The sequence below is a fragment of the Dendroctonus ponderosae genome, unplaced genomic scaffold (assembly GCF_020466585.1).
Source record: "Dendroctonus ponderosae isolate FM_Combo_2020 unplaced genomic scaffold, Dpon_F_20191213v2 Dpon_F_20191213_7, whole genome shotgun sequence".
NCBI lineage: Eukaryota > Metazoa > Arthropoda > Insecta > Coleoptera > Curculionidae > Dendroctonus > Dendroctonus ponderosae.
In genome coordinates, this window is record NW_026018916.1 from 3794222 (window position 1) to 3819178 (window position 24957).

Here is a 24957-nt window from a genome sequence, read left to right on the forward strand (position 1 = left end):
AGTTTATAAAATAATCTCATTCTTGTCCTGATGGTGACTCCACGTGACTGCTGTGTTATAAAGGAAAATACAGTGTTTCAAAATTGGGTTGCTATGCTAAAATAGATGAACAGAATACCTCCATCTCTTGAAATTTGATGTCAAGTTAACTGATTTGATGCGAACAAAAATCATGGTGGATGAGCTGCAAAGTTGTCGATTTTCCTTTCACTTAATTCATTCGGATTTCCATGAATTATCCCGTAAAGAAATCTACAATTTTTGTGTTTTTTTCAGGAGCAATACAGCTTGATCGAGCCAGAACGCTGCCTAATCGATAGACGGGGCTGATCTTAATTTTCAAAAGAGGGCCAAACACCGGGAAGGTAAGTAATTTGAAAAACTCCTTCATTCACCATGGTTTAAACACTCCTCTTATTAAGTGATATTTCCATTATTTTATTTGCGTTTTAAAAATATGCGACCCATATTTGTTTTAACGAGTATTGGAGTAAGCGAGGTTCTGCATGTAAGAGATGATGATTCTAGTCTACAAAATACGCAGCCAAGTAACAAGTTTGTTAAAGATTCTTGGGCAAAAAAAACCAAATTGGCAGACACCTGAATGTCTAAGAAAAGAAGGATGTTGAAGATTTGTAACGAGCCAAAAACGAATCATCAGAAAAAATATATCGGAACCATAATCAGTCGATGAAGCACAGCTGCAGTATAAACAACTCGCAGAAAATTGCAATTTTCTGTTGATCTGGTAAAGGACTGGAATATTTCGTTAGGGCTAAAACTATGCCGCGAAAAAACATTATATCATTTAAATGGATTAATCACTTTGACTTTAAGCCAGTTATTGTTTTGTCGTAACAAACAAATAGACCATGTTAATCGAAGGAAGTTTAGATTACACTTTGTACAATTTAGTACTTTGCAACCAGGATTTCTAAAGCTGGTCCTAAAGCTTAAAAATTGCTAAAGAAATTAGCATTTTTTAAGCGAAAGATTGGCGGTGTTTCAAAAATTAAAACTCCCCAAGTTCCTTTACATTTTTAATCACTTTAAACGAATTGAACGTATCTGAAACACGCAGGTGATTAACGTCTAATCAATAAAAAGGCAGTAGAGGTATTATGGAAAAAATAACAATATATTACATTACTATTATTATAATTATTATTTTACATTATTGCTTTTGAATGATATAGCATCGAATAAGATCGATACTGAGAACAAGTTCAAGTTGTAACTGGGATATGTTGCGTTCAGACATTAATTCTACTTTATTATATAGGGGTTTAACACAAGTATAATAATACTGAGAAAGAGACAAAAATAATTTACTTAAACTGTTAAAAATCTATAGCTGTGGCATTGACTAGGTTTGTGGGAAAATGACGGATCCGACGAAATGAATCCGTAATTTTATAACAAACGAGGAAAATTGAGCCCGACTACACTTACTGTTCTGAGTACAATATTAAACGAGATTGAAAAAAGAATAATGTAACTGAAAGGTCGGCTCAATATGAGCTAGTTATACTTAAATTCCTACGTATTACTGAAGCGTTTTCTACTAAAAAAAAATATAATCTTAAGAACCATCAACCGCAAGTTTCCTGGTGATAAGGAAATCACAAGGGAAACCACGGCGGGTCATGTTTTTCGAATTTCCAGTTATTTACATTTAGACTAAAGCTAGTATGTCAGAGTAAGCGGTTTCTCTAATAATAAAAACCTAAGATCAGTCTCATTTTAAAAACTATTCTTCCTAAGAAAAAGAACTATGATTGCGGACAATTAATCAAATACAAAAAAAACCCCCCTAATTTAATAGTTAGACCCAAGTAGCTTTCAATACTGTTCACGATCGTCACGAAACGAAATGGTCGGCTTTTTATACGCAAAAAACCACCATTTTATTTCGATCGCACGATGAGGCAATTTCCAATGGCAAAGAAACTGTCCTCCATCCCAGATCTAGTAGACGTAGATTTGCTTCAGCTGCGGCTTCAGCTCAGCCGGAATGGTGTAAACATCCGTTGGTGATTTCTTCTTCACCAAACGCCTCCATTTTCCACCCAGATTTTTTCGAAAACCTCTCACGAAACCCGGCCTGTCGGTGTTTTGTACAATGTTTTTCTGAAACAAAATTAGACAATTTAGTAAAAGTGATCCTGAGTTGAACTGCTAGTTTTATAAGGTGCTTGTTGTAAAATTCCCAGGCATTTCTCGTTAATATCAATTCCAAGAGTCGTTACCCCATGTGTCAGTGGCTTCGCTATTCTATCCCGAGAAGAAATAACAGAAAAACGATGGTTTGCAAGGTCACATTATGTGGCAAAGCAGCCATTTGCTGAGCCTTTTTGTTCAGCCAGGTCAACGGCACATTTATATGATCGAACAGAGGCGTGCAAATGAGGCTTGTGAGAGATCGTTCGCTATGATCAATGCCAATCAACTAGTTCTTTCAAGCGCTCCTACTATGCATCACAGATAGATGGATGTTGTGGCTGAAGAAAAAGTGCGGCGATTGAACAACTGAAACCAGTCCAAGCTGATGTTCGGACGAGAAGCCAAACGGCCGCCTATGTTTAGGCAGGTTATTGATCCTGCGAAGCCAAAGAGGGTCTTGTTGCATCCACCACCCCGAAATAGGGTCGTTAATGATATTCTGTTTTGATCATCTCATGGCTCCATCACATTCTAGCTCGCACACCAAAGCCTCGTTTTGTCGCCTTTTCGGTTGTTACCAAAGTATGGAAACTCTCTAGCCTACTTTCTCTCTTATATATAGGTGCCTTTTTATTAATAACATAAAGAGAAATTTTTTGCTTACAATCGTCGTTGCAAAACCTCACCGTGAAAGGCCGTTCCAAATACACGTTTTTAGAGGTCTTTGCTGGTAGAAATCCGTCGATTCGCGGCTACGATAAATAATTAAACCGGAAGTGCGCCCAATGTTTTCGTTGAAGACCTGAGGTTACATGCCAAGAGCGTTTTACCGGAAATTGGTGATGTTTCCGGAAATAAATCGTCCCATTTGAATAATGGTGTTTGCGGTAGTAACTGATTTAATGCGTTTTTCTGCGTCGGGACATTTCACCGTTTGCCATGAACGTTTTGTACAGTTGTTACTGAATTTGCAACCTTGGCCACGGCTTTTCATCTTAACAGTGCCAGTAATTGTCTCAGAGTTTACCTCTAGAGCTCTATTGTGTAGTCCGATGCATTCGTAACTTGCACAAAGTTTCAAATTTGCAATTTCAATCATGTTTGAAAGTAGCAGTTCTCTGATAAATCACCCTGTATGTAATCGCAGAAAACGCGGCCTGAAGACGAGTATAGGCCAAGTGACGAAACGACTGATCATGTTCTTCGGTTCCCAAACACAAAGGATGTAACAAGTTATTTCTGATGTTTGCCTGACCTCGTTGGGTATTCATATAGGTTTAGCATCAAGGCATTTGGTATGTTGTAACGGTTATTTCCTTGAAACCCTGACGGTACCGTATGTATGTATGTGTGGGATTCGAACACCACTGGTTGGTCGCATGCAATCAATGGCGTCTGGTTTTGGTTGGTTACAAAAATTCAGCCAGTGGAAGACGCCAGCATAATGAGAAAGTATCCACGATGCGAACAGGAAACATATGTCACACTTGGGAGCTTTCTATGGTTATTTTTAGGTCAATTTTCCCGTACCAGAATGATAATCAGCGCGTATTTCTGGCCTGGTGCTGATAAGGCAGTTGTAGTAAGAACGAGTACACACCAAAGCCGATAAAACTGATGTATTTGAACAACTCTTCACATTTGATGTAACGCGCTACAATTGCGAAAACAATTAGGAATTTTTGAAACCGTCCTGAATTTCGGGATTTATGGATTTTTTTGGAACCAGAGCAACCAACTAGATTAGCAACAAAATGCAACGGCTGTCGTCAATTTGGGTCAACAACAACCGATTGACTGACTCATTTGCCAATCTGAAAGTTCGATATTACGTAAATCGAATAGATAAGTGTGGTAACGACATTTTCACAACAGCTTCAATTCGAAAATAGCACCGAAAAGTGCTAAAATTAGCAATTCGGCGGCTCGCACCGATCCAAAGAAATAAACTTATTTTATTTTTAACACCGTTTAACTTATGAAGAACATGCTCGTTTCTCAATGTCGATACAGTTATTATTGTTCGAAATGAATTATTCGTTTTACGTCCTTTAGTTAGATTACACACCTTTGCGCGGAATTACGTAAAAATAAAAACAGCACTAACCGAACCACGCAATGCGATTAATCAGTTAATAACCAATGGATGTTGCTGAGTTTTTAAGGAAGCAAATTATTCACCTCTTGATTAATGCGCAGCGTGTTTATCGTCGTCCAATGTCTGGCCTTGTTTTTTCACAAAATTGCATTCAAATTGTATACAAATCATTCGAATTAAAATTCTACACTTTTGTTACTTGGCTTCAACTTTTATAACAAAAAAATAGGTTTAAAAAACTTGATGTAATCCGTATCGAGCAAAACCGACTTAAGTTTTTAAAAACGTAAAAATCCTTCCGCAAACATTGAGACACTTTTGTGATCGTTAAATTCGAACTTTCGAGTTTGTCGGGTTTAATTCTACATCTACACTTTTGTTACTTGGCTTCAACTTTAACAACAAAAAAATAGGTTTAAAAAACTTGATGTAATCCGTATCGAGCAAAACCGACTTAAGTTTTTAAAAACGTAAAAATCCTTCCGCAAACATTGACGCAAACTTTCGTGATCATTAAATTCGAACTTTCGAGTTTGTCGGGTTTTACCGCCGTCCTCCGTTTCTCCCAGATGTTGCAAACTGAAGATGCAAGCTAGTGGTGCTTGCGAAACGTCAGGAAGAAATTATATTCTACCACGGCCGAGAAGTCCAAAAACTCTCCAGTAAAGCTCTTACAAGCTTGAAGTGCAAAATGACAGCAAAACCGACTGATTCCCACAAGTGTCAAAAAGCTGTCAAGCTTCATGTCATTGTCAGTCAGACTGACAACAAATGTCACAGTGAGATTTAGACAACGTTATTCGCAACTCGAACTAAATACGAGTGCAGACCATTAGAAGTCGCGTTTGAGGTCATGAACTATCGAAATCTCCATAAAAGAAAAAATAACTGTGAAAAACTTTGACTGCAATAATGACAACTTTCTGTCGTTACGCAAAGTGAATTATTCTTTCTCAATAGCGCCGCGCGAAATGAGTGGGTGCCCAAGAAAAAACCCCCCAAATGCAACCTCCCCCTTTCGGTTCTATTGGTCGATTGGTTAGCAAATGATCACCAACCTGTTCGCTATTGTACAACATCCGGTCGGCAGGCTGTGGGGGGAAAGCCCACAGAAACTGCCCTCGGTACGCCAATGGATCGTTCGGTTCGGCACGTTGGGGTTGGGTGGCTGCTACGGGGGTGGTTCCATTCGTAGTTACAGTTGTGGGCACCGCAGTGGTCTGTAATACTACGGTTGTCGTAGCATCAGGTACGGGGTGAACAGAGTTTGAATGTTCTTCGCGCTTGCGAAGTTTGCTGCAACAAAACGGACATGTTCAGTCCACCTGTTTCTCAATGGTTGCATGGCACCGCTCCCGAGTTTGTAAATGCCCAAATTAAATCCTACTCAGTTAATTCAAATTTGGAGTTTTTCATAAATGTTGGTAACCAGAAATCTTGATCAGCTTTCTACTTGATCTGATTCGTTCAACTTCACGCGTTAACAGGCTAGTAATCAGTAATTAAATGTGGTCCTTCGATCTTCAGAAGTTTTCCACATTATACAAACATGTGTTTGGCTCAAAACGATTGCTTTATCCGCACAGAATAAATAGAAATTGGACGACAATGCTCTGGGTTTGCTGTGGCTCTCCAGTGGCGTACTAACAAGCTAATGCCTGTTAAAAAATCGATGTTTCAAAGTCCGCATTATGGTGATTGACAAGGCGCCCTCTGATCATCTAAAGCGCTTCAGGGAGGATCTTTATGGTGGACAAATATACAAAGTACAAGCGCATTTTACAGGGAGTATTAGTATGTTGTGCAGCATTTTATTCAGGGAATCACGCTTTTGTTCACTTGCTCCACCTATCATTTTTCTAAACTGTTGCGCTTGGTTGGTTTTGATTGAAGTTTAGAGTGTTTAAATCGCCAAATGGTACTAACCTACGGACCAGTCTAATGGCAATCATTGTACCATTCGAACCCACCATCTTAGTGTCCGTGGGGTTCTTCGAGAATCCAAAGATAGCTATTTTGAAGCTGTTTTTCGTACGGGTTGCAGGAAGAAATGTATAACAGGAGATTCTGTGGTCGAAAAGCACTTGAGGATTTCTTTGTTGCACAATTCACTTAGGATGAGCGGGCAAATATCACAGTCCACTTTAGTGCTAGTTGCAGTTGCTCGATAGGAGATCACACGAATCAGTCAGACGATGCGATTAACTTAGTTAATAGGAGATAGTTTAGTTTAGTTTAGACTTAGTTTACTAGTAGAGAGTCTTTGGTAACTTCGGTACACGAATTCGCGCACACAAAAGAGAAAAATGACTAGAATCGATTTCGCGGTTTGAAACCAGAACGGTGTCGTGGTGGCTAAAAACCGTCGAAATTTTGCCGAAACACAGCTAAACAGTTCGCTATGCGACAACTTTCAGCCATACTCTGTACAACTGAGCGATCAGATACAGAATATCGGTTGGCCGCTCGGTATGCGCGCTATTATATACGGTTGGTCTGTGACGTCGATTGCTCGTATAGTCAATCCCCATACTATGAGAAGTAGTAGAACGGCAAGGGGATCAGGGGAACCGAGGAGGAGAGCGGTAAAGGCAAGCGCCTGGTCTATGGGTTGGGTATGGGAGTGTTGCCCGTTCACAAGATTGCCAACTTTTCAGGTGGAATTTGCAAAAATCCGGCTCTTTTGAAATCAAATAACACGAATTTCCATTTTAAACCTTTTCCCGTCATTAACCAGTCAAAAAAGTCCTTTTCGTACCAGAACTTATTTGTCCTTTTCTGTTTTGTGAAATCCTACTAATCATGTTTCAAGCGGTGTAATTCATAAATTCTTTAGTCTCGTAGGTAGTGACTTCCAGAGCTCTTTATAAGGTCGTTTTTATTAACCCCATTTGCCAGCAATTTCGAAATTGTGAAACAACGAAAGGAAAACATGTTTGTTTTTCATTGCCTTCTGGCCAATTCCCGGGAATAGAAGCTGCGATTTTAACAATCTCTAATTTGGTCTGTTTTCGTGGCCAGTTGATTGCTTTTCAGAAACTGTTTTCGAAAATGTCCAAACAGGCCAGTGCAAATAATTTTTTTGAAAAAAAATTATAACAGAGAAAGAAAAAATAAAATTTAAACACGAAAACACCGGAAATAAACACTCGGTTTAACAAAAATAAACCACCAAGTCACATAGACCACTTAAAGTAGACATTACAACGATTAAAATGACCACTTTCGAAATACAAAAAAAGATCAAGACAATTGTTCGTGGAAAATAAGGGTAGTTTTTTCGAAAAATGTACATAACTCGAAAATTAGTTGCCCCCTGAACTACGAAAAACTCATGCTTATTCAGCACCAAAAAAGAGATACAAATTTTCATGTAAATCAAATCATTTATGCGCGAGCAAAAAATTAAATACTGAAAAATGGCTTTTTTGCCATTTCCATGGTTAACTTGAAGTTATGCCAAAACGTACCTAAATGCAAACTGTTTTTTATTTTTGTATTATCCACCACCATCATGTCATTGAACATTTTCCACCAGATGGTAATGTTTCGCCGCAACTCGCAAAACCCATTTTCACCCCCTAAACTGCATCCCCATTTCAATGTTTTCGCGTTTAAATTGCCGTTTCATTTTCCTTGCTTGTTAATATTTTTTTTTACCAGATGAAAATTCGTATCGGCACTAGCCTAAAAGCTCAAAAGAAGGGTTTTCGATCACAATTGGTTTGCCTTGTGGCCGGCATCAGTTTTGAGGAGCTAAAAAGGACCGGGATGACCATTTAAAATCTTCTGGACTATTGTGATGTCATTTCAGTCCACAAAAGTATACCCCTAGCAAATAAAAACCCTGTGAAGTGCCCAATCGTACAACATGGCATTAGAGTTAATGAAAATGAATCAAAAAACCGTTGCCTGGGTAAAAACAGAACGCGGTTGGCCGACAATCTGTCGGCGATACGAGGAAAACCCATTGTGATAAAACGCCAGTAGTCGGGTTTAGAAGAAACGACGGGTTAAACCGACCGAAAAATTGTTGGAAAACAAGAAAAAAAACATGTTGATTGCTTATGATTTCCTTCGAGCCAGTTCCCGGGATTAGAAGCTGTTACCTGCGACTTTAACGATCGCCGATGTCTTGTCCGTTTTCAATGGTCAGTTGATTGCTTGACAGAAACCTTTTTCGAAAATACCCAAAGCTCCTAGAAAGGTTTTCGGTTATCAAGGCTTTGTTCACGGTTCGGAAGGGCAGCAACATGAACTACTGAAGATGTAAATAATAACCCTGACCTAAATTTCGCATCTTTAATGCAATGTGAATCTAACGAGAAATTGAAAAAAAGACGAAGTTTTTGCAGTTACCTTGGCGTTTCTAACCTGCGGAGCCTTTGCCCCAAAAAAGGAGATTCCTCACTAAATACCATCGAGTCTTTATGGCGTTTTATTTGACATTGTTCGAATAGGTGCATACCAGGAGGTTGAGCCAAAAATACTAATACTTCTAGTAGATTGTTATTTTGCGGAATAAAATTCTTCTTCTAAAAAGCCAAACTCATCCTGACGAGATTTTTTGCTGCTTTCGTAAAACACCTAAACTAGATATTAATAGATGAGTATAAACAGAAAACACGCCTATACTGAAGAATCATCAACATCCCATACATAAGCCATCAATCTGCAAAACTGAAAACATGCACTCAGCAAACAATATATTTACGTCAAAACCGAGCTTCTGTTTATGATTTTTGTTAATTTTACCAAGTAATTACGAACGCATTAGCCCAACCTAAACGATCCGAAATTCTTTTTGGGTATTACATGAGAGTGCATCGATACCCATTGGGAATTTGTCGGCAAAATGAAAAACAATGACGATTAGCTGTTACCTAAATGTACTAATAGCATATTGAATTGATTACTAAATAATGCGTTGTTAAGTGACAGGCAATCGGGTTTTCCTAAATATAACTGAGTTAAAAAGTGTCCAGTTCCATTATCTTGGAAGATTTGGCGGCCAAGTGTCGCAATTGGAGCCACCCAAACAAAAAAGTCGCTTAACGGCAAGCGAAAATAGATTTTGGCACGTTCACCGACCAGACTTGGTACGCTTTTATTTTTCCAAAAAAGTTGCATAAGTTCACTTTCTTTATCCATTACGTAGGTTTTCGTGTCGCATTTTCATGTTGAGCTGAGTTCAGTTTCGAATGTCGCTTATTTTCTAGTCCTTCACGGTAAAGCTTGCTTAGAGGAAACTTACATCAATGCTTCGATCAATTGAATGTCGTAAAGACTGATCTTTTCCAGTTTTCTTCGCATCACTTTTCTGAACCTTCTTTCTGATCGAACGTATGAATCCATGACACCAAAACACTCTCGCTCTGCACCCCAAACTGAGCAACCGAAAGCCAGTTTAGTTTAGTTAAGGCAATCTACTTCTACGTCATTAGGAAGGTATCAAGTAAGCGACGTCTTTTTTACGGTTAATTAATTTATTGGCTTATTGACGATTTCAATTTAATTCGCTAAGTACATTTTTGGCAAGATACACATAGGAAAACGGCTAATCCATAGCTATTATTTCAAAGTTGACTCGTTAATTCTCGATTATTTACTGCATTTCCAACGGCTTAAAACACGTTAAATCAACATGGGGGGCCTACATGGGATCCACGTATTTAATGCAATGCAAAAAAAGTTATTGGAATATTCCAAACAGTCAGTCTCAGAGGTGACGAAAATCCACATTTTTCTGTTTTCCAAGCATTTCCAAACTTTACAAGATTAGTTAGATAATTTTATATTTTTCAAATCGATTGTTCAAGTTAAGCTAGCACATTAATATGTGTTAATATATAAGATGGTTGAGCTTTAATCGATCAGAATCCATACAGGATTGTACTTGCTTAAACCAGAGATCAAGTTAAGAGTTTTTTGCGGCCTGTGCTGAAAACTGAAGCGTTTTCGGGCTTTCAGACCGTCCTGGAAAATAATGTCTTCCTTACGTTTTACTCGAGTGACTGAAAAAAAAACAATGACAAAACTCATCAGTTCACTGTTTTGACTGTTATTACTTTGTGGAAGCATAATTTTTTTAAAGAAAAAGTGTTTTATTGGAAAATTAAGCAGTGCTGCCAATTAGTGAAGTTTTCCAAAACCACATTAATAATTTCCGGTTGAATCAGCAGATTTATTCACTTTGGATGGTCTAGACGTGGTTACTCTGAGTCACTAAGTAAACCATTTTATCTGTTATGTCCATAATAATAACGAATTTTAATATTAAAATTCGTACTCACTATAGGCAATAAAGTTCTATCCAGATCTGCCGGTTGTAAACGTTGTAACGTTGTTCAAGTTTAGGAATCATTTGTAATTTTTGATTGTATGACTGACAAATGGATTAGCTGGAAATATTTAAAAAGGTCATAAACAGTACAATAAACGGTAAATTTTCATGTAATTTAAAATGACTTAATGAGCTAATTTTAACATTGTTTGCTCGCGTACTAGAAGTTTCAGTCACTGACTCATCTTGTTAATTCCGATCATTTCCAGTATCTCAGGGTCCATCAATGACTTAATCATTAACAGTACTATTTCGTCTTTTGGGTCCAAAACTCGTACACGACCAACGAAAATATACAGAAATTCGAAACAACTTGTTTTTCACGTATATTCAAATGAGTGCTGATCTATCCCAACATTTTTTACAGTATTTCTACCACTCGCTCACACACAAACACACCAACCAACAATTATTAGGCTTTGCATTTTAGCCGCTTGACTCAGTCGGTTGTGTAAGAATTTATCTTTGCCTGGCATTGATCTCGTTTCGCATTATGCAATGGATTCTGTGCGACTGTAATTTGACGAAAATGCACCCACGTTTTCGAAAAATAACACACAACCAAGCGAGTTTTGTTGTCAATTCCTTTTCCACTCTATGTGTAGAATAATCCAAGCCAGCTTTGAATGTTAATTGATTATTGATTGTCGTTGGTTGCCTCAATTTAGGACTGAACGCGCTGGTTCAAATATGGCAAAGTCTCCTTAAGTGAAAGTTCCAAAAACAATCAGTTGGTTGGAACAAGTTAGACGTAATATCACGACATATTCAAATAACTTTGGCGCAGATTGTCGCATGCACTGAATTTCAGAAAGAGGATTTGCCAAAGATGATCGGGCGTTTTCTCCAAATTTTTTAACACTCTTAAGAAGCTGATATTGAATTCTTAGAAACATGTATAGAACCTGAAAATTGGTCCACTAGGTGCGAATGCATGCAAGTCACTTTTGAAATTTGTCATCGCAAAACATTTCTTACATTTCTTTTGGATTTCTCTGCAATTTGGCCACCACCTTGCACAATTTCTTCAGTTGTTCGATCAGCACAACATCGGCCCTCACGTACACTGGCGACTGGCAATAGTCTTCCATTTTTTCCGAAGAAACGAAACAATTGCAAAAAGTGATCGTCTTGAGCGAATAATCAAAGCAAAACTGAGTCCCGCCAGATTTTCGCTGTGCGTTTTTATACCAATATCGCTAATTTGGATGTTTGCATTTTTTATATATCTAATCTCAGGTTGGTGAGTTTTAAATTATGGTTACCGCGCAACCGATAATTCCTGTTATGATTTGTGGTATCAAAAGCGCGCAAAAAACGTACACATTCAAGGTTTCTCATTGTTGAAACTAGTTGGGGTGTGACGGATGTCAACCAGGTGATCTCGACCCTTAAACTGGTCTTCAATCCGAAAGAAGTTCAAATTTACTGTGTATTTATTGATTAGCAACGATCGACCGCTAATCTGATTCGTTATAAATTGCCATTTAAACAATTAGTCATGTTTGATTTAATCATTGTTCGCAGATTTCGCAGCAGCACTCCATTTTTATGAACTTGAAAATCCCGGCCGTTTTGTTTTCGTTAATTGCTGACGTTAATCCGCAATTATTGCTATTACAAAACATGCGAGCCCACGCATCTATGTACTATACTACTGTTCATAGCATTTAATGGCTCATAAAGTCAAAAATAATTTTTTGTCAATTTCAATTTGCTTATTATTGACGTGGAACAGGCAAATAGAATCGTGTTTCCACACGCGAAACAAATCGGAACGGCGGCGATTAAAAACAAATTCGATTTGATATTGAAAATCAATATTACCTACGTAAGCGAAACGCCAATACGTAAAACTTCTTCGATGTTGAGATGTTTTAGAACCGGTGTGAGCAGCCTTTTTAATCAACGGGCCAATTTAAATTTTAAAATTTTTTGGCAGGCCGCATTTAAAGTAACACCCATTAATAATTTACAAAACTTTATATTGTTGTTCGTGTTTTGTATCGTAATGCTTTTTTATGATATATACTTTTAATGTCGACCTAGTCTCTGAGCATATTAAGCATACAGCTTTATATTTGACGGAAGTGAAAAAGATATCAAATTTCCGCTTTTTTTTCTTGAAAATGCCCAGGCTCATCCGCAACCTTAATTTTATAACAGTACATTGATAGGAGAAAGTCGATATCATAAATTCAATTTTTTGAATAGCCTGGTGGTATCTTTGAGCCCGGGATGAAGAGCCTCTTTCCGCCCATATTTCTTCCTCCATTCCTATCTTTGCTCATTTTCAATTTGCTTTTCGGAAATATAATTTGTATCTTTCATTCGACAGAAATCTTGAATTTCAGACGCTTTGTTAGTTTATTCAGTTTATCGATCAAATTTCTGCGATTATATTTCTAATAGAAGATATTGTTGTTGATAAATGGATAAGTTGGGCGAAATTGAAAGTGAACGTGTCCGCGTAACGCACTATATTAACTATTGTGTTGTGTTATCCACTCGATCTTTGATATTTTGCCTTTTACACTTTTTAAAATTCATTTCTTTACGGTATTAAATAACTCAAGTTGTCGCCTTATCTAATCCCTAATTTATCTCCCATAGCTACAATATGGTCGTTTTGTTTCTGTCGAATGCTTGTTTGAAGTTTGAAGACCAATAAGCATTTTTATGGATTTTGTCTTCGACCGCTCATCAAAAGTGTATGCCTCTAAATGCATTAGGATTATTTTTCCAGCTTTTATCGGTACCTAATAGTTGATCACTTTTTCGGCAAGGACTAAATAGAAATAAGACGAGAAGGAAGTACGCCGCGACAAATTTCCTCTAAAAGACTGATTAAGGATTATTTCATCCCGTCAACTGATAGGAAGCGATCACAAACAAATTAAATCGGTAACATACACGCACAAAATGAACCGAAAACAATAGATCTCATAGCACTAATAAATTGAAGGGAAACGATAAATAGACGTTCAGAAGATTACAGAGCACTGAACAAAAAATAGCAAAGAACATAAGGAGAGCCCGAAAGTCGGGGTTATAAAAAGTGTGCCTGATACTCCTTAAGAAAGTGTTTCAGTCAATAAAACGCAGGCGTCTTGAGGTTAGACAAGATCAGTTGAAATATTTACCGGGCCAGATCAAATTCCAAGATACTAAAGCTAAATTTGCACAATTTCGCGATAATCAAAAACAAACCATACCGCTAAACTGTATACTGGAAGCATTTGGCAACCTACTACAGAAGCAAAGGTGCAAAAGTTAACAGCAATGTTTTGACGAAAATTTTCAGGAAAACCCACAAAACCTCAGTTTACGCTATTTCCAATAAAATCGTGTACATGGGTAGTTCATTCAAATATCGATGATTTTGCGGTAAACCTTGACGATACACCTTAATCTTAATGGCGCGATAAAACTTTATTGTTGCGGCTTGAAGCTACAAAACCAGTAAAAATGCAAGGACTTGTTCTCTATTTTATTATTTTCTTCACCCTGAAAATGGATTGAAATTATTTGTTTTTGAAAAATATTACCGCACAGTTTATTTTCATAGCAGTGAAAGCACCTTGAAGATATTTCCTAAATTTAATCATCTGCCTTATATCATAAAATCAAGGATTTCAAACATAAAAAAGGCTGTATTTCTGGCTTCAATACTTCAATAGTACCAGTATTGTAGTGGAGCCTTTTACCACTACGATTACCTCCATCTGAGGAACACCGATATGATGTCAGGGTCTTATTTGCTCGCAGGCCTTTCGACTTGCTCATTTACTTTAGAAAAATCCAATACAGGCGTTTCACTTTCATTGTTCGCAATGTGGGTATGACCTATATTCTGAATTTAAAACATTATGAACCAATAGTGCTTCATGATCTATAGAAGGCAAAAAAGTGAGACGTTCTCAACCTATAAAAAAGGTTGCAAAGCAAAGGAGCCTTTGCTTCCCGGATCCACCAATTAATCTGATAACAGCTTTTTTAATGGCGATTATAAGTAGGTGATTAAAAAGTTGGTTTATCTATCGAGTCGTTGGCTTTCCTACTTCAGTAATCCAGTAATAATCTTTAAATAAGCAGCAGAAAATGGCAACATGACTTGTTCTCCAAATGGGCAGAAAAATGTCTTCTGTTATCTCCGGATTAATTAGCTCTGGATTAATTAGCTTCTAAAAGTATTTCGAAATATTTGAACAGACTGAAACTTCCGAAAAACGGGGATTTAAAATGATACTTAAGTTATTACTAAAGTATTCCTGCAACACGAGCAGCTAGTTGTTACGAAGCTTAACAATTTAATCGTAATAATCTGAATCAAGTTTTACCAATTCCATTCAATCTTATCACTAGAGCAAATAGGAATCTAATCGCTTTATCAATAGGAATAGGTCAAGTTAAGTTCTAGCTAATGATAACATTAAGGGCGACCTACTCACTTTACTTGATTGGAAACGAACCGGAAACAACCCCTCCACACTGAACAGAAAAATATCGTTTTACAAATATTGCAAAGTTTCCACACTTTCACTGGATGAAACCTGTACTTTTTCACCACCATTTTAGGGTGGCAACCCAACTTGACCTGCTCGACATGCGACACTCGAGAATTTGTTTGTCAAATGGTTGAGATTTTTCAGCATCGTTCAAGCGCTATTTTAAGAAGGTTTTTGTGATAACAGTGAGGATTCGTTTGACGACATACAACTGGAGATTATGGAAAAATCAACAGCTGAATTTAGTTAATTTCAATTAGCAGTAATGAAGTCACAATCTAATGAGTTTTGCATTCATTCACAAACTTACTGAGGATTACTGAGGAGCAGTTCAAACCTTTTTCCGATTTATTGGCTACTAAGTTGGGCCAATTACTTGACTTAAAGCATGTTGGAAAGTATTGCGGGTCGTGAAATGCTCAAAATCTGTGCTGTATGTAAAAATTTTAGCAAATTAATAAAGAAATTTAGTCGCTTCTTTGGAAGAATAAGCAAAGAACTTTACCGCTGACCATGTGCTAACACACAACATTACCAACACAAAACAACAAAACTAAAGTATTGAAATTTATATTGCTTTGACTGAAATTGTGCCAATTTATTGCGAGAACAATATCCAAGTGCAAAGTCGACGACACCTTCAATAGTTGACACCTTTCATTGGCCAATAAATCGGGAAAAAGTGCGTAGTGTAATACCGGCTCGACAAAACTGCCATTTGTGGAACCCGAACAAATTAAAGTAATTTTGGGTTATTATATTTTGAGCTTTAACGTTGCTAAGAAAATGACCCATGGCGCAAAGAGTCCTAAACATCTACATCGATACGAGCTCGTTACTAAGGAAACAAGGGGATTTGCTAACGTGAGATTTAGTGAGGTGAGGTTGATTTCCACCATGCACATACTTTTTTGGACATCATTCAATGTCTTGAGAAGAATATTTTTGTAAAGTAAAAGTGTAATTTGCAAAACAGCTTCCAAAGTCACGCATATTTGCTCAACGAAATGTTTCAGCCGTTAAATAATCGCTCGTCACACTGTTAGGTAAAATAAAAAATGTACAAACAAAATAGTGTCAGGCCAGCTACTGGTATAATTTGTAAGATTCGCGTGACAAATGCGCAAATCCTTTTGATCTGATAAATTCACTTTGATCTTTGGCTCTAGTCATAAAACGTTTACGACTCTCTTGCGTCCTAGACAGTTTTGATAGGTCGTAAATCACATTCTCAAAACTGTCCTTTCTTATCGCGGTTTGACAATTTATATTTTATTTTTATTAGCGGCAAAAATGTCTATTGACCTCTGGGACGAAAAATCGGCTTAAGATTCGTAATTTTCTAAGCTTTTTATTGTCGATTGAATAATGTTTAATCCGTCGCCGTACTTCGACAGTAAATCATTAAATTTGTGTCTTTTCAGAAAAACAGATCATTCATCATGAGTTAAGTATTAAAAAGCAAGGCGGTGTTCATGAATCAGGTGGAAGCAAATGACGCCAAAAAGTAACAAAGTGCGCATAAACATTTACCGACAAGGAACGTCCTGATATTGGAGACATACACTAAACAAAAGGTGCAAAATGAATCAGTAAACCCTGACTGTGTGCTTTCGAAATTCAATCGGAAACCAGCGCGTGATGCTTTTTCGTTTAGTGTTTGCCAATTAATTTTTTTTTCTATTAAGTTGGTACATTTACCTGAAGTTGACACAAAACACCGGGGTCTTACTGGGCATCGCTTCACTCCACTAAAGAAAATGACGTCTTCGAAGTGAAACAATGACCGGAAACTATATAATATTTTTTAAATTCCAGATTTTTACCAACATTGTAATTTCAATCTGAACCCACTAATCTGACTAATTCCGGTTCATTAAAAATCGCTTAAGCGGTGCTATGTATCCAGTTGATGACTTTACTTGAAAATATTCCATATCTTGTCCTAAGTAATTGGTTAATTAGCATCCAAGTCCACAACTAATGATAATGAATAATAACAAAAGCAAAGACTGGTGCTAAGGACCAGTTTTCTGCGCTTATTGCTTGATTTTCTATGCTACTTTAAATACAGCCTCCAACGGTAATTTTTCAGAAATAATAAAGTTTTTTATGCCATCTGCTATTGGAAAGCAAACAAACTGAGATTTCGCCGATGCCTCCACGCTGTCCACGCATGTAATAAAATCGCTACTTAAAACTAAGTGACAGGTAAAAATGAAGGCAATTTCGAATGGAAAGCAATAAATCTCTGCCCGCTGCAGGCCTTGGTTTACCCTGAAAGTGTATCGATACACCATGCGATCTTATGTAAAGCTTTTTATTGTCACGACTTATGGATACGAGCACCTACATGTTGTGTCACAGTGAGTGAATTACATCCGCGAATAGAGCCTTCAGCATGCAACATAATTTTTGTTCGGTTTTGTCAAGGAATATTACAAGGATCGGTTAGGTTAGTCCCAACCTCACAAGAGACTCCGATTGGAATCTTCAACGCTTTACTGCTGAATTAACTGGATGAAAATTGTCTGACGCAATGCTTGCAGCAAATGCTTGATGACTTAAAAGGTCGGTGTTAAGTGAGGAATTTATTCTCGACAGTTTACGGTAATGGCATTTTGGGAACTTTCACTCCTTTCACTGGAATTAGATACCATCGTACGGCTTATGGTAAATTACGCAACTTTCAGTCTATCAATCAATCAAGCAGGTACCCCAAATTTTCAGGAGAAAATTGAAAACAGCGTCATTATTCGCTCATTTGGACTTGATTTTTTCATTTCCCGCTCAAGAATTTTTAATAAATTCTGCTCTCTTCTGAAATTTCTGCTTAGTTCGTATCCCAAATATTTATACAATTATATTTCGTTCTCGTTGCAACATCCCATATTGTAAATCTTCACTTTTTCTATTATAAAACGTTTTCAATTAGTGGCGATCGAAACCAGACCGAGCAAGTGAAAACCGGCCGCGTTTAAGTGAATTTCTGCGTGCTAAGTTATCCGCTGGACTGAAATTAATTGCCAGTGCAATTAGTCGGCTAAAGGATGGGCAATTAATTGGCAATCGGACAATTAAATGTCCTTCACATGAAACGTGGGAAAAAAATGACGGGGCTGAACCTTTGAGCTGCGCTATTGAGGGTTTAGGAACTACTCCGCTGCAGACTGGGGCTTCTTGGGGTCATTAGCATCCTAAGGCTTTTCCAATGCTAATGAAATCAGAAACTTGCGGTTTACTTTTCGCATCTCGTTAAAGTTCCAGCTGGCAAAAAGCAACCATACTTACATAAACTGAGCTGCTTCTGACATTAACACTCAACACATATTCTTACTTAGCCGAAACACACGCTACTAATTGTCATTCATTAGAGCTATTTGCATAAACCGAGCGACTAATATTCATCAAGCGGTGAGCATTTTCGCATAAGATCACCTCAAAGGCGTTCTTCGGCCAATTAAAGGCTTTTGAACCTGTACAACCATTTCCATGGATGCACTCGATGCTTGCATGCAGCTGAGTTGTTCAGTACATTGTTGAATTGTTACAATCAGGTGCTTTATGACTGTATAATCTTACGGGTTTTTCCCATAACTCTCTGGGCCATTAAAAGCTATTTAGCTCTCACACACTCTTCACGTGACTGGGAAAAGTTAATTAATAGTGATGACGGACCTTGGCTGACGAAAGATCTTCGCTTGTGCAGAGAAAAACCAGCACATTGTGCTCATATACAATACTATTTCGACAAAGTATTATTCTTCCATTTTGTATACCTGACTTGAACATGTGAAAGTTCTTGAAAAATCAGGGCTTTAAAGCGCTGACCAACCACCAKCAAGGGACTTTGAAACATGCGAGCTAATAAATCGATTTTCCAGYTTTGGGGCGTTTTCAAACAAATGGCGATTAAAAGAAATGATGAACAAAATACTCGATAGTTTTACTTACTTTATCGTAATAGCCAGGAGGATAATRATGACAGCCACCAGTAACATCGCCACACACACGCCACTGATCATGTACAAACTTTCGTTTGGAGCATCTGAAAAAAAAAATAAATGGTCATTTTTTCCACCTAGATTGAAGCAATGGCAAGTTGTCATTATAATTATATTTCCAATTAAATGATTAATTTGGAAAATTTTTTGAACGGGATGATGCCCATTATGAATCACCCTGTRTATGCCATCTAAGTAACACTAAACAAAGTTTCTCAGTTTGACTGTTTATTTCAAGCACTTGTGTGCGATCCTGGTAGATTAAATCGTCGACTCTACTAATCAAGAGGTATTATAGGGCTAATGTGGTCACCTTGGCAACCAGGTGGAATTATAGGGGGAATGATCAATAAACGCATATGACTCTAATGGTAAAACTTGTTTGAATGGCGTTTCAAGTCAGTGAAAGGTCGATGAAAATGTAATGGAAATGATTGAACATTTGAACCTCGACAAAATTAATAGGTGCTCATTACCATGAAACATGTTGATCAATTCCAATTCCACCTTCATTGCAAACTGCAAAACAACCTTTGTTCTTTCGTTTACATTGGATCAATTATACGTGTGAATTGTTTTGGTATTGGGGCCGTTTTAAGGTCCGGGGATATTGCTAATTGTTGCTGCCCCCTTCGTTCAATTTCCCCAGTGTTTCCATGTGGCAAAAATACTCGCTGAACGGATGTGAAAGTTCAATGCCAACAACGTGTGTTATCATCGTCGTGTGTGTTGTATGTGTGTGTGTGTGTGTGTGTGTGTGCGGGCTTGTGTGGGGCAATCAATTTTATGTTCTTCCAAATGAATATCGAATGGCTATTAAATTAATCGCAATTAATATTTTTGCAATAAAGTAAGTGCCAGAGCTGGTGTATGTTGACCTGTGGCTAATTTTAGCAATAGCTGGCATGTGTCCCTTTTTGCAGCCCACGTGGACTAGGATTTACATTTATTTCAGCCGGTAGTTTGCTATCCTTGCCGGCAATTGATCTAAATCTAATATTTTCACAATCACCCGCAAGTGCAAATAAATGAAATAATTGTAAATACAAACAGGAACATATTTCCCGGCCTCACTCTGAGCAAGGCAACGCCGATCCTGACCACTATCACTGTCTGTACAACAAAAGGCCAAATTTATTTGAATTGAATCTATAAATCTCGTTAATTTATCGCAGACTTCCATGTGTATTCGACCCAGATCGACAAAGCCGTTCAGTCTGGCAGAGAAAGGAAAAACTGATGCGCCATGTGCGTTGCAACAGTTTCCAGAAAGATTCTAGATAAGTAAGTTGGACAGCGTCCAACGAGACCAATAAGCTTTTGGTAATTTATGCGCTCCAGACAACCGTTTGGATTGACGATGTTTTTTGGGTGTCATGGGTTTATGGGGCTTCGAGTGGTCGCGTGACAATGATTATTAGACGTTTTATTTCTGAAATGTCTGTGGAAACGATTAGCAAAAGAACAATGCATTTTTCCACGTTTTTGGATTATTTAAAGCAACTGTTGGCGAAATAATTTGCAACTCGAACGTCGTGAACTTTTTGCGTATTTGTCCTGCAATGTGCGCTTACCATTTAAATTGCACCATGCTGCCGTATTTTTTGCTCTTACGCTCAAACCACATCAGATTTAAACTACGCTTTTTATCGCCATGCATGCAACCGCTCTCAACCTGCGGAAACCCAAATCGACGACTTTCTTATGCAATAATAACAATCGCACACCATGCAGTTGATTTCAAGGAAATTTGCAAAAAATCGAAGAAAGTCCACAACGAGGATACACCAATAATAAACGAGCTTTTTCGAAAATTCGCTACGTTGTAAACCGCTAATAATAATAAGTTTTATATTTAGAAGCGCGGTGGCTAAGTAATAAGCTCTTTGAGGAACAGAAGTCAATTCTCTTAGGAAAATATACAAGTGCTATAAAAGAAACACAGCTGTCCGGAGATAGCGGTCGATTTAATGTCGGAGAAAAATGCAAATTATGAAATATGTTCAATGGAAACCAAAGAAATGGAGAATATGCAGCAGATTAATGGATTAATTAAAGTAATTATTGAAAAAAATATTCAAAACAATGCCGTCAAATTCGCTGGTGTTTCTGGAAAATTCTCCAAACGTAATTTTAACAAACAAATGCAAGATGTTTTTCCGCTGCAATTAACGCATGTACGTCATTAAACGTGTCCAAAACGAAAAATTGCGTTTATTTTCAAACAACCGCGGAACTAAATAAATTATGGTTTTGACGTAAATCCGTTTTGGATTTACCGCCGTTTACATGTTAATTAAATGAGCAACTTTGAACCGCTTGTAAATCAGCCTTGTTTTTTCATTTTAGCGTAATTGCAAAAAACACACAAAGAGTTTCAAGATGCGGAACCAGAAATCGTCGATCAATTTACAAAAAAAAATAACCAACTTGGGAGAAGAAAATTGGAAGAACTCAGGCCTGGCATTGAATGGAAAATTAATCGGATTCAAACCAAGAGCCTCAGCATTTTTTTCACAGCTGCTATAACTATTGAAAAGAGGCTTCTGGCAAGCTAGAATATTTCTAACAGCGCGAACTCATCGGCTATACAGGCCAATTGGCAAACCGATATCCATTATACATCAAAACTGGAAAGAGTCAACAAACAGAAAAAGGAAGTTTACCGCAACATAAACCATATCCAGAATTATGGCCGTGCCGTGTTTATATAGGTAGAGTGAAAAATTGGGATAATCAAGTTCGTATCCCACTGGGCGATGTTGATAATTATACCTCTCGGTGTTTACCTAGGACTTGCAACTTGGCAACATTTATCCACCACTAATAGAGCGCTCATTTTCCACTGGATTCATCCAGGTTTATCAACATTTTCAGCTCTAAACTGATCAACCAACGATCGGCTGGTATTCGTGATTCGTTTGCTCATCAGGCGAAATTCATTTTGAAACGGTTCACGGTCGCAGTTGTCGGTCAAGTGTCTAGCCGTTAGAATTTTAATGGGCTTGGGTCGAAAATCGCCAACATCAAAAAAGATCTAAACGTATAATTAAAGGAGTTGGAGGAATTTGGGATTAGAAAATTTGACAGGATGTTTACCAAACCAACAGCCCTCTAAATACGGATTGCTGATTAAAACGTCCATATTTGCGCCAAAAATAACATCCAGCGATTAACCAACATATTTTTGCTCTTTGGCCGCGTAATGGTTGTTTATTTGATTAGCCGATATTAGGTTTGCTTATGATAAGTGAACACACCCCTGTCAATGATGCATTAAATTACACGAAAAACACAGTATGATTAGTTAAATTGAGTGTGTTTATCAGGGCACTAAATAACATTTGCGTCTATATATAATAATATTTATCCAAAGTTTCCCTGCCCCGGACGGGATAAACAAATGAAAATAAGAAAAGTTATAGTAAAACATACAAGTTTCTGTTGATAGAGTTAATATTTGCCTTATAATGCCCCTTAATATATATGATTACTTTACAAAGAAAGGAGTGTAAGGCCCAAGGTGTAATAACATGGCCAAAGCCTAGTGGCGATTATAATCAAATTTGTCAAACGATCCTAAAAGATTCTAATGGACAATCAAGGCCGCAGCCGTTTTCAATAACTTTGGCAATTTTCATGTTCAATCACAACTGGAACTATTTCGAAAATAGGTTCCAAAAATACCTGGATGGAATTATATAATGGAAAGTCAAAGGTTGGAGCCATCGAAGAATCCGAAACGCTTTTTATACAGCGAGACCGAATTAAATTAATTGCATTTTCCCCGCAACAAAAATAGATTTTCCTATTTTTAAACCGTGTAATATGAATCTGGAAAAAAGGTGCGCTCCTTTTAATTAAATTAAAAAGTGAGTACCTATATCAAGTTGATATGGGCGATGCTGATTCTTTCATAACAGCAGAACTTTGTCGCCGGCTAATCTTGATTGGCTATTACCTAATTAATCGACTTTTTTCGGAATAATTGTCGCAAAAATATCTGCTCTTGACAACCGAAGCTATTTTTACCATAAACAACACTTTTAATACCGCTAGAGTGCTTGTCAAACAAACCGATATATTATGTGACTTGCAATAAACATACTTTTACGCTCAGAGTAAATTTGTATAATATTTATCTTGTCTTTATGTTATTACTGAATCTCTTTTGCATGCGATCATTTTGATATATTTTTATACAAATCCAATTTTCACTCCAACAAACTAGCTAACTTAATAAATATGCAAGGACTGAAATGAGCAACACCAGATTGCTCAGATTCAGGTGTTTTTCCAAACTAATGCAAGTAAAATTCCATTGGAAGTAACTTTTCTCAATAAACACCTTATTACAAATTGCTCTTACATTAATTTTCCTCCATACAACTGATGTTCGTATAAACAATTGAGATTTTCAGTTAATAATACTATCATCGAATGCGCTGATGGGTAGACATGGGCAAACTAATGAAAAATCATCCAACACTGTTTTTTCTAACAAAGTAAGTGTTAAGAAGTGATTCCTATTTATTTAATAAACCATTGAGTAGTGGCAATGTTGCACAGAAAATGAACAATTACAAATTACAATCCCTTGGTTGACCATGCTGGTCGTAAACTTTCATAAACTTGGCACGAAAACTGTCTCTTTGTTCCATTATTTGTAAATATCTGCAAACATTTAACAAAGCGCTTTAATATTGCATTGTCGTTTTCTCGAAACTACAACTTTCAACAATATTTACAATTTTCCTTGATTAATCTCTCATTATTCAGTTCGGCAAGTCCAAAACCGAAAAATAAGCCATTTAATCTTCTTCCTGGCCAACCTAAATATTTAAAAAATTATTCCCCTGTGTACCAAGAATTGAAGGTAAACCTGGCGAAAGACGCTCGAACCTGGGCAGCATCATAAAATATAAAAGTTTATTTTTCCGAAAAATATTTAGAGCAATGGGGAATTTTCCGAAAATAATTCATTTAGTACCTAAATTCAAATCAAAACAACTTGAGTTAAGTAACACCCTGTATAGTGTCTAGAGGGCATTCAACAGAGCCACAATGGCAAAAGACGTTCAAAGTTTAAACCCTTTTGGTTCCCTGAAACAGTTCACACGGGAAGAGGATAAGAATCGATAAACACCAATTTAGGGAAGTAAACCGGCTTTTATAATTTTCCGCACTTTAAAGCTGCGTCTGGGTGGAACTAGATGGAAAGTTTAAAACTAGAAATTTAAAAAACCTGGTGGACTTCAGCAGATCAGCATCCGCAAAGACGCTCAAATTTGGAGGTCACCGTACCTAAAGTCTGGTATGTGCGGCGGTCTCGGGGTTTTTAACCTACAAATGCCCTCTTTTGGCTTCGTGTCGTGATTTATACGTCTATTTCGGTGCTTTGAAGCTTTCAGAGTTAGAGTCCACGAGGCGTAAGCTCAAAAAATCCTTCCAGAAGTTTACAGTTTTTTTTCGGCAAATTTCGAGCGTCCAAATGACCGAGATTCGATGCAGCAAATGGTACGAAAAGAAAGACAGTTGCCAAAGGGCAAGTTTTTCCAGTTCCAAAACAAGAAACTTAGTGGCTTTGCTGCCAAGGTGCTTGAACCTGCTCGGCCAGGTCTTTTGACTCGCCGAAGAGATGTTAGATTAGACCGAACTGTCTGCTAAAAACTGTTAGCGTAGATCAAAGATAAAGGCTTCAGCTTGGTTTTAAACTTTCGAACATCCGAGCCTGCAAACTCTTCGTTGACGTCAAAAAGTCGGTTTACCCCATTCATACCATTTAATAACACTTCAAACAGTTTATCTTTTAATATCTGGATGTATAAACTATTCCTGGAG

The 24957-nt window shown here is 37.4% G+C and overlaps 1 protein-coding gene across 6 annotated transcripts in view; it reads right to left on the minus strand.

Annotated features, from left to right (window-relative positions):
* Window positions 1-1117: 1117 nt before the first annotated feature.
* LOC109546245 overlaps window positions 1118-24957 on the minus strand; it is a 69099-nt gene continuing 45259 nt past the window's right edge. For all 6 annotated transcript variants that reach the window (XM_048668461.1, XM_019917139.2, XM_019917140.2 and 3 more), the window contains 3 exons: window positions 19067-19160; window positions 5320-5557; window positions 1118-2130 (listed from right to left, as the gene is read on the minus strand). In XM_048668461.1, coding sequence (XP_048524418.1) covers window positions 1969-2130; window positions 5320-5557; window positions 19067-19160 — 494 coding nt within the window. In that variant the 3' untranslated portion in view covers window positions 1118-1968. The remainder of the gene's footprint in view (window positions 2131-5319; window positions 5558-19066; window positions 19161-24957) is intronic.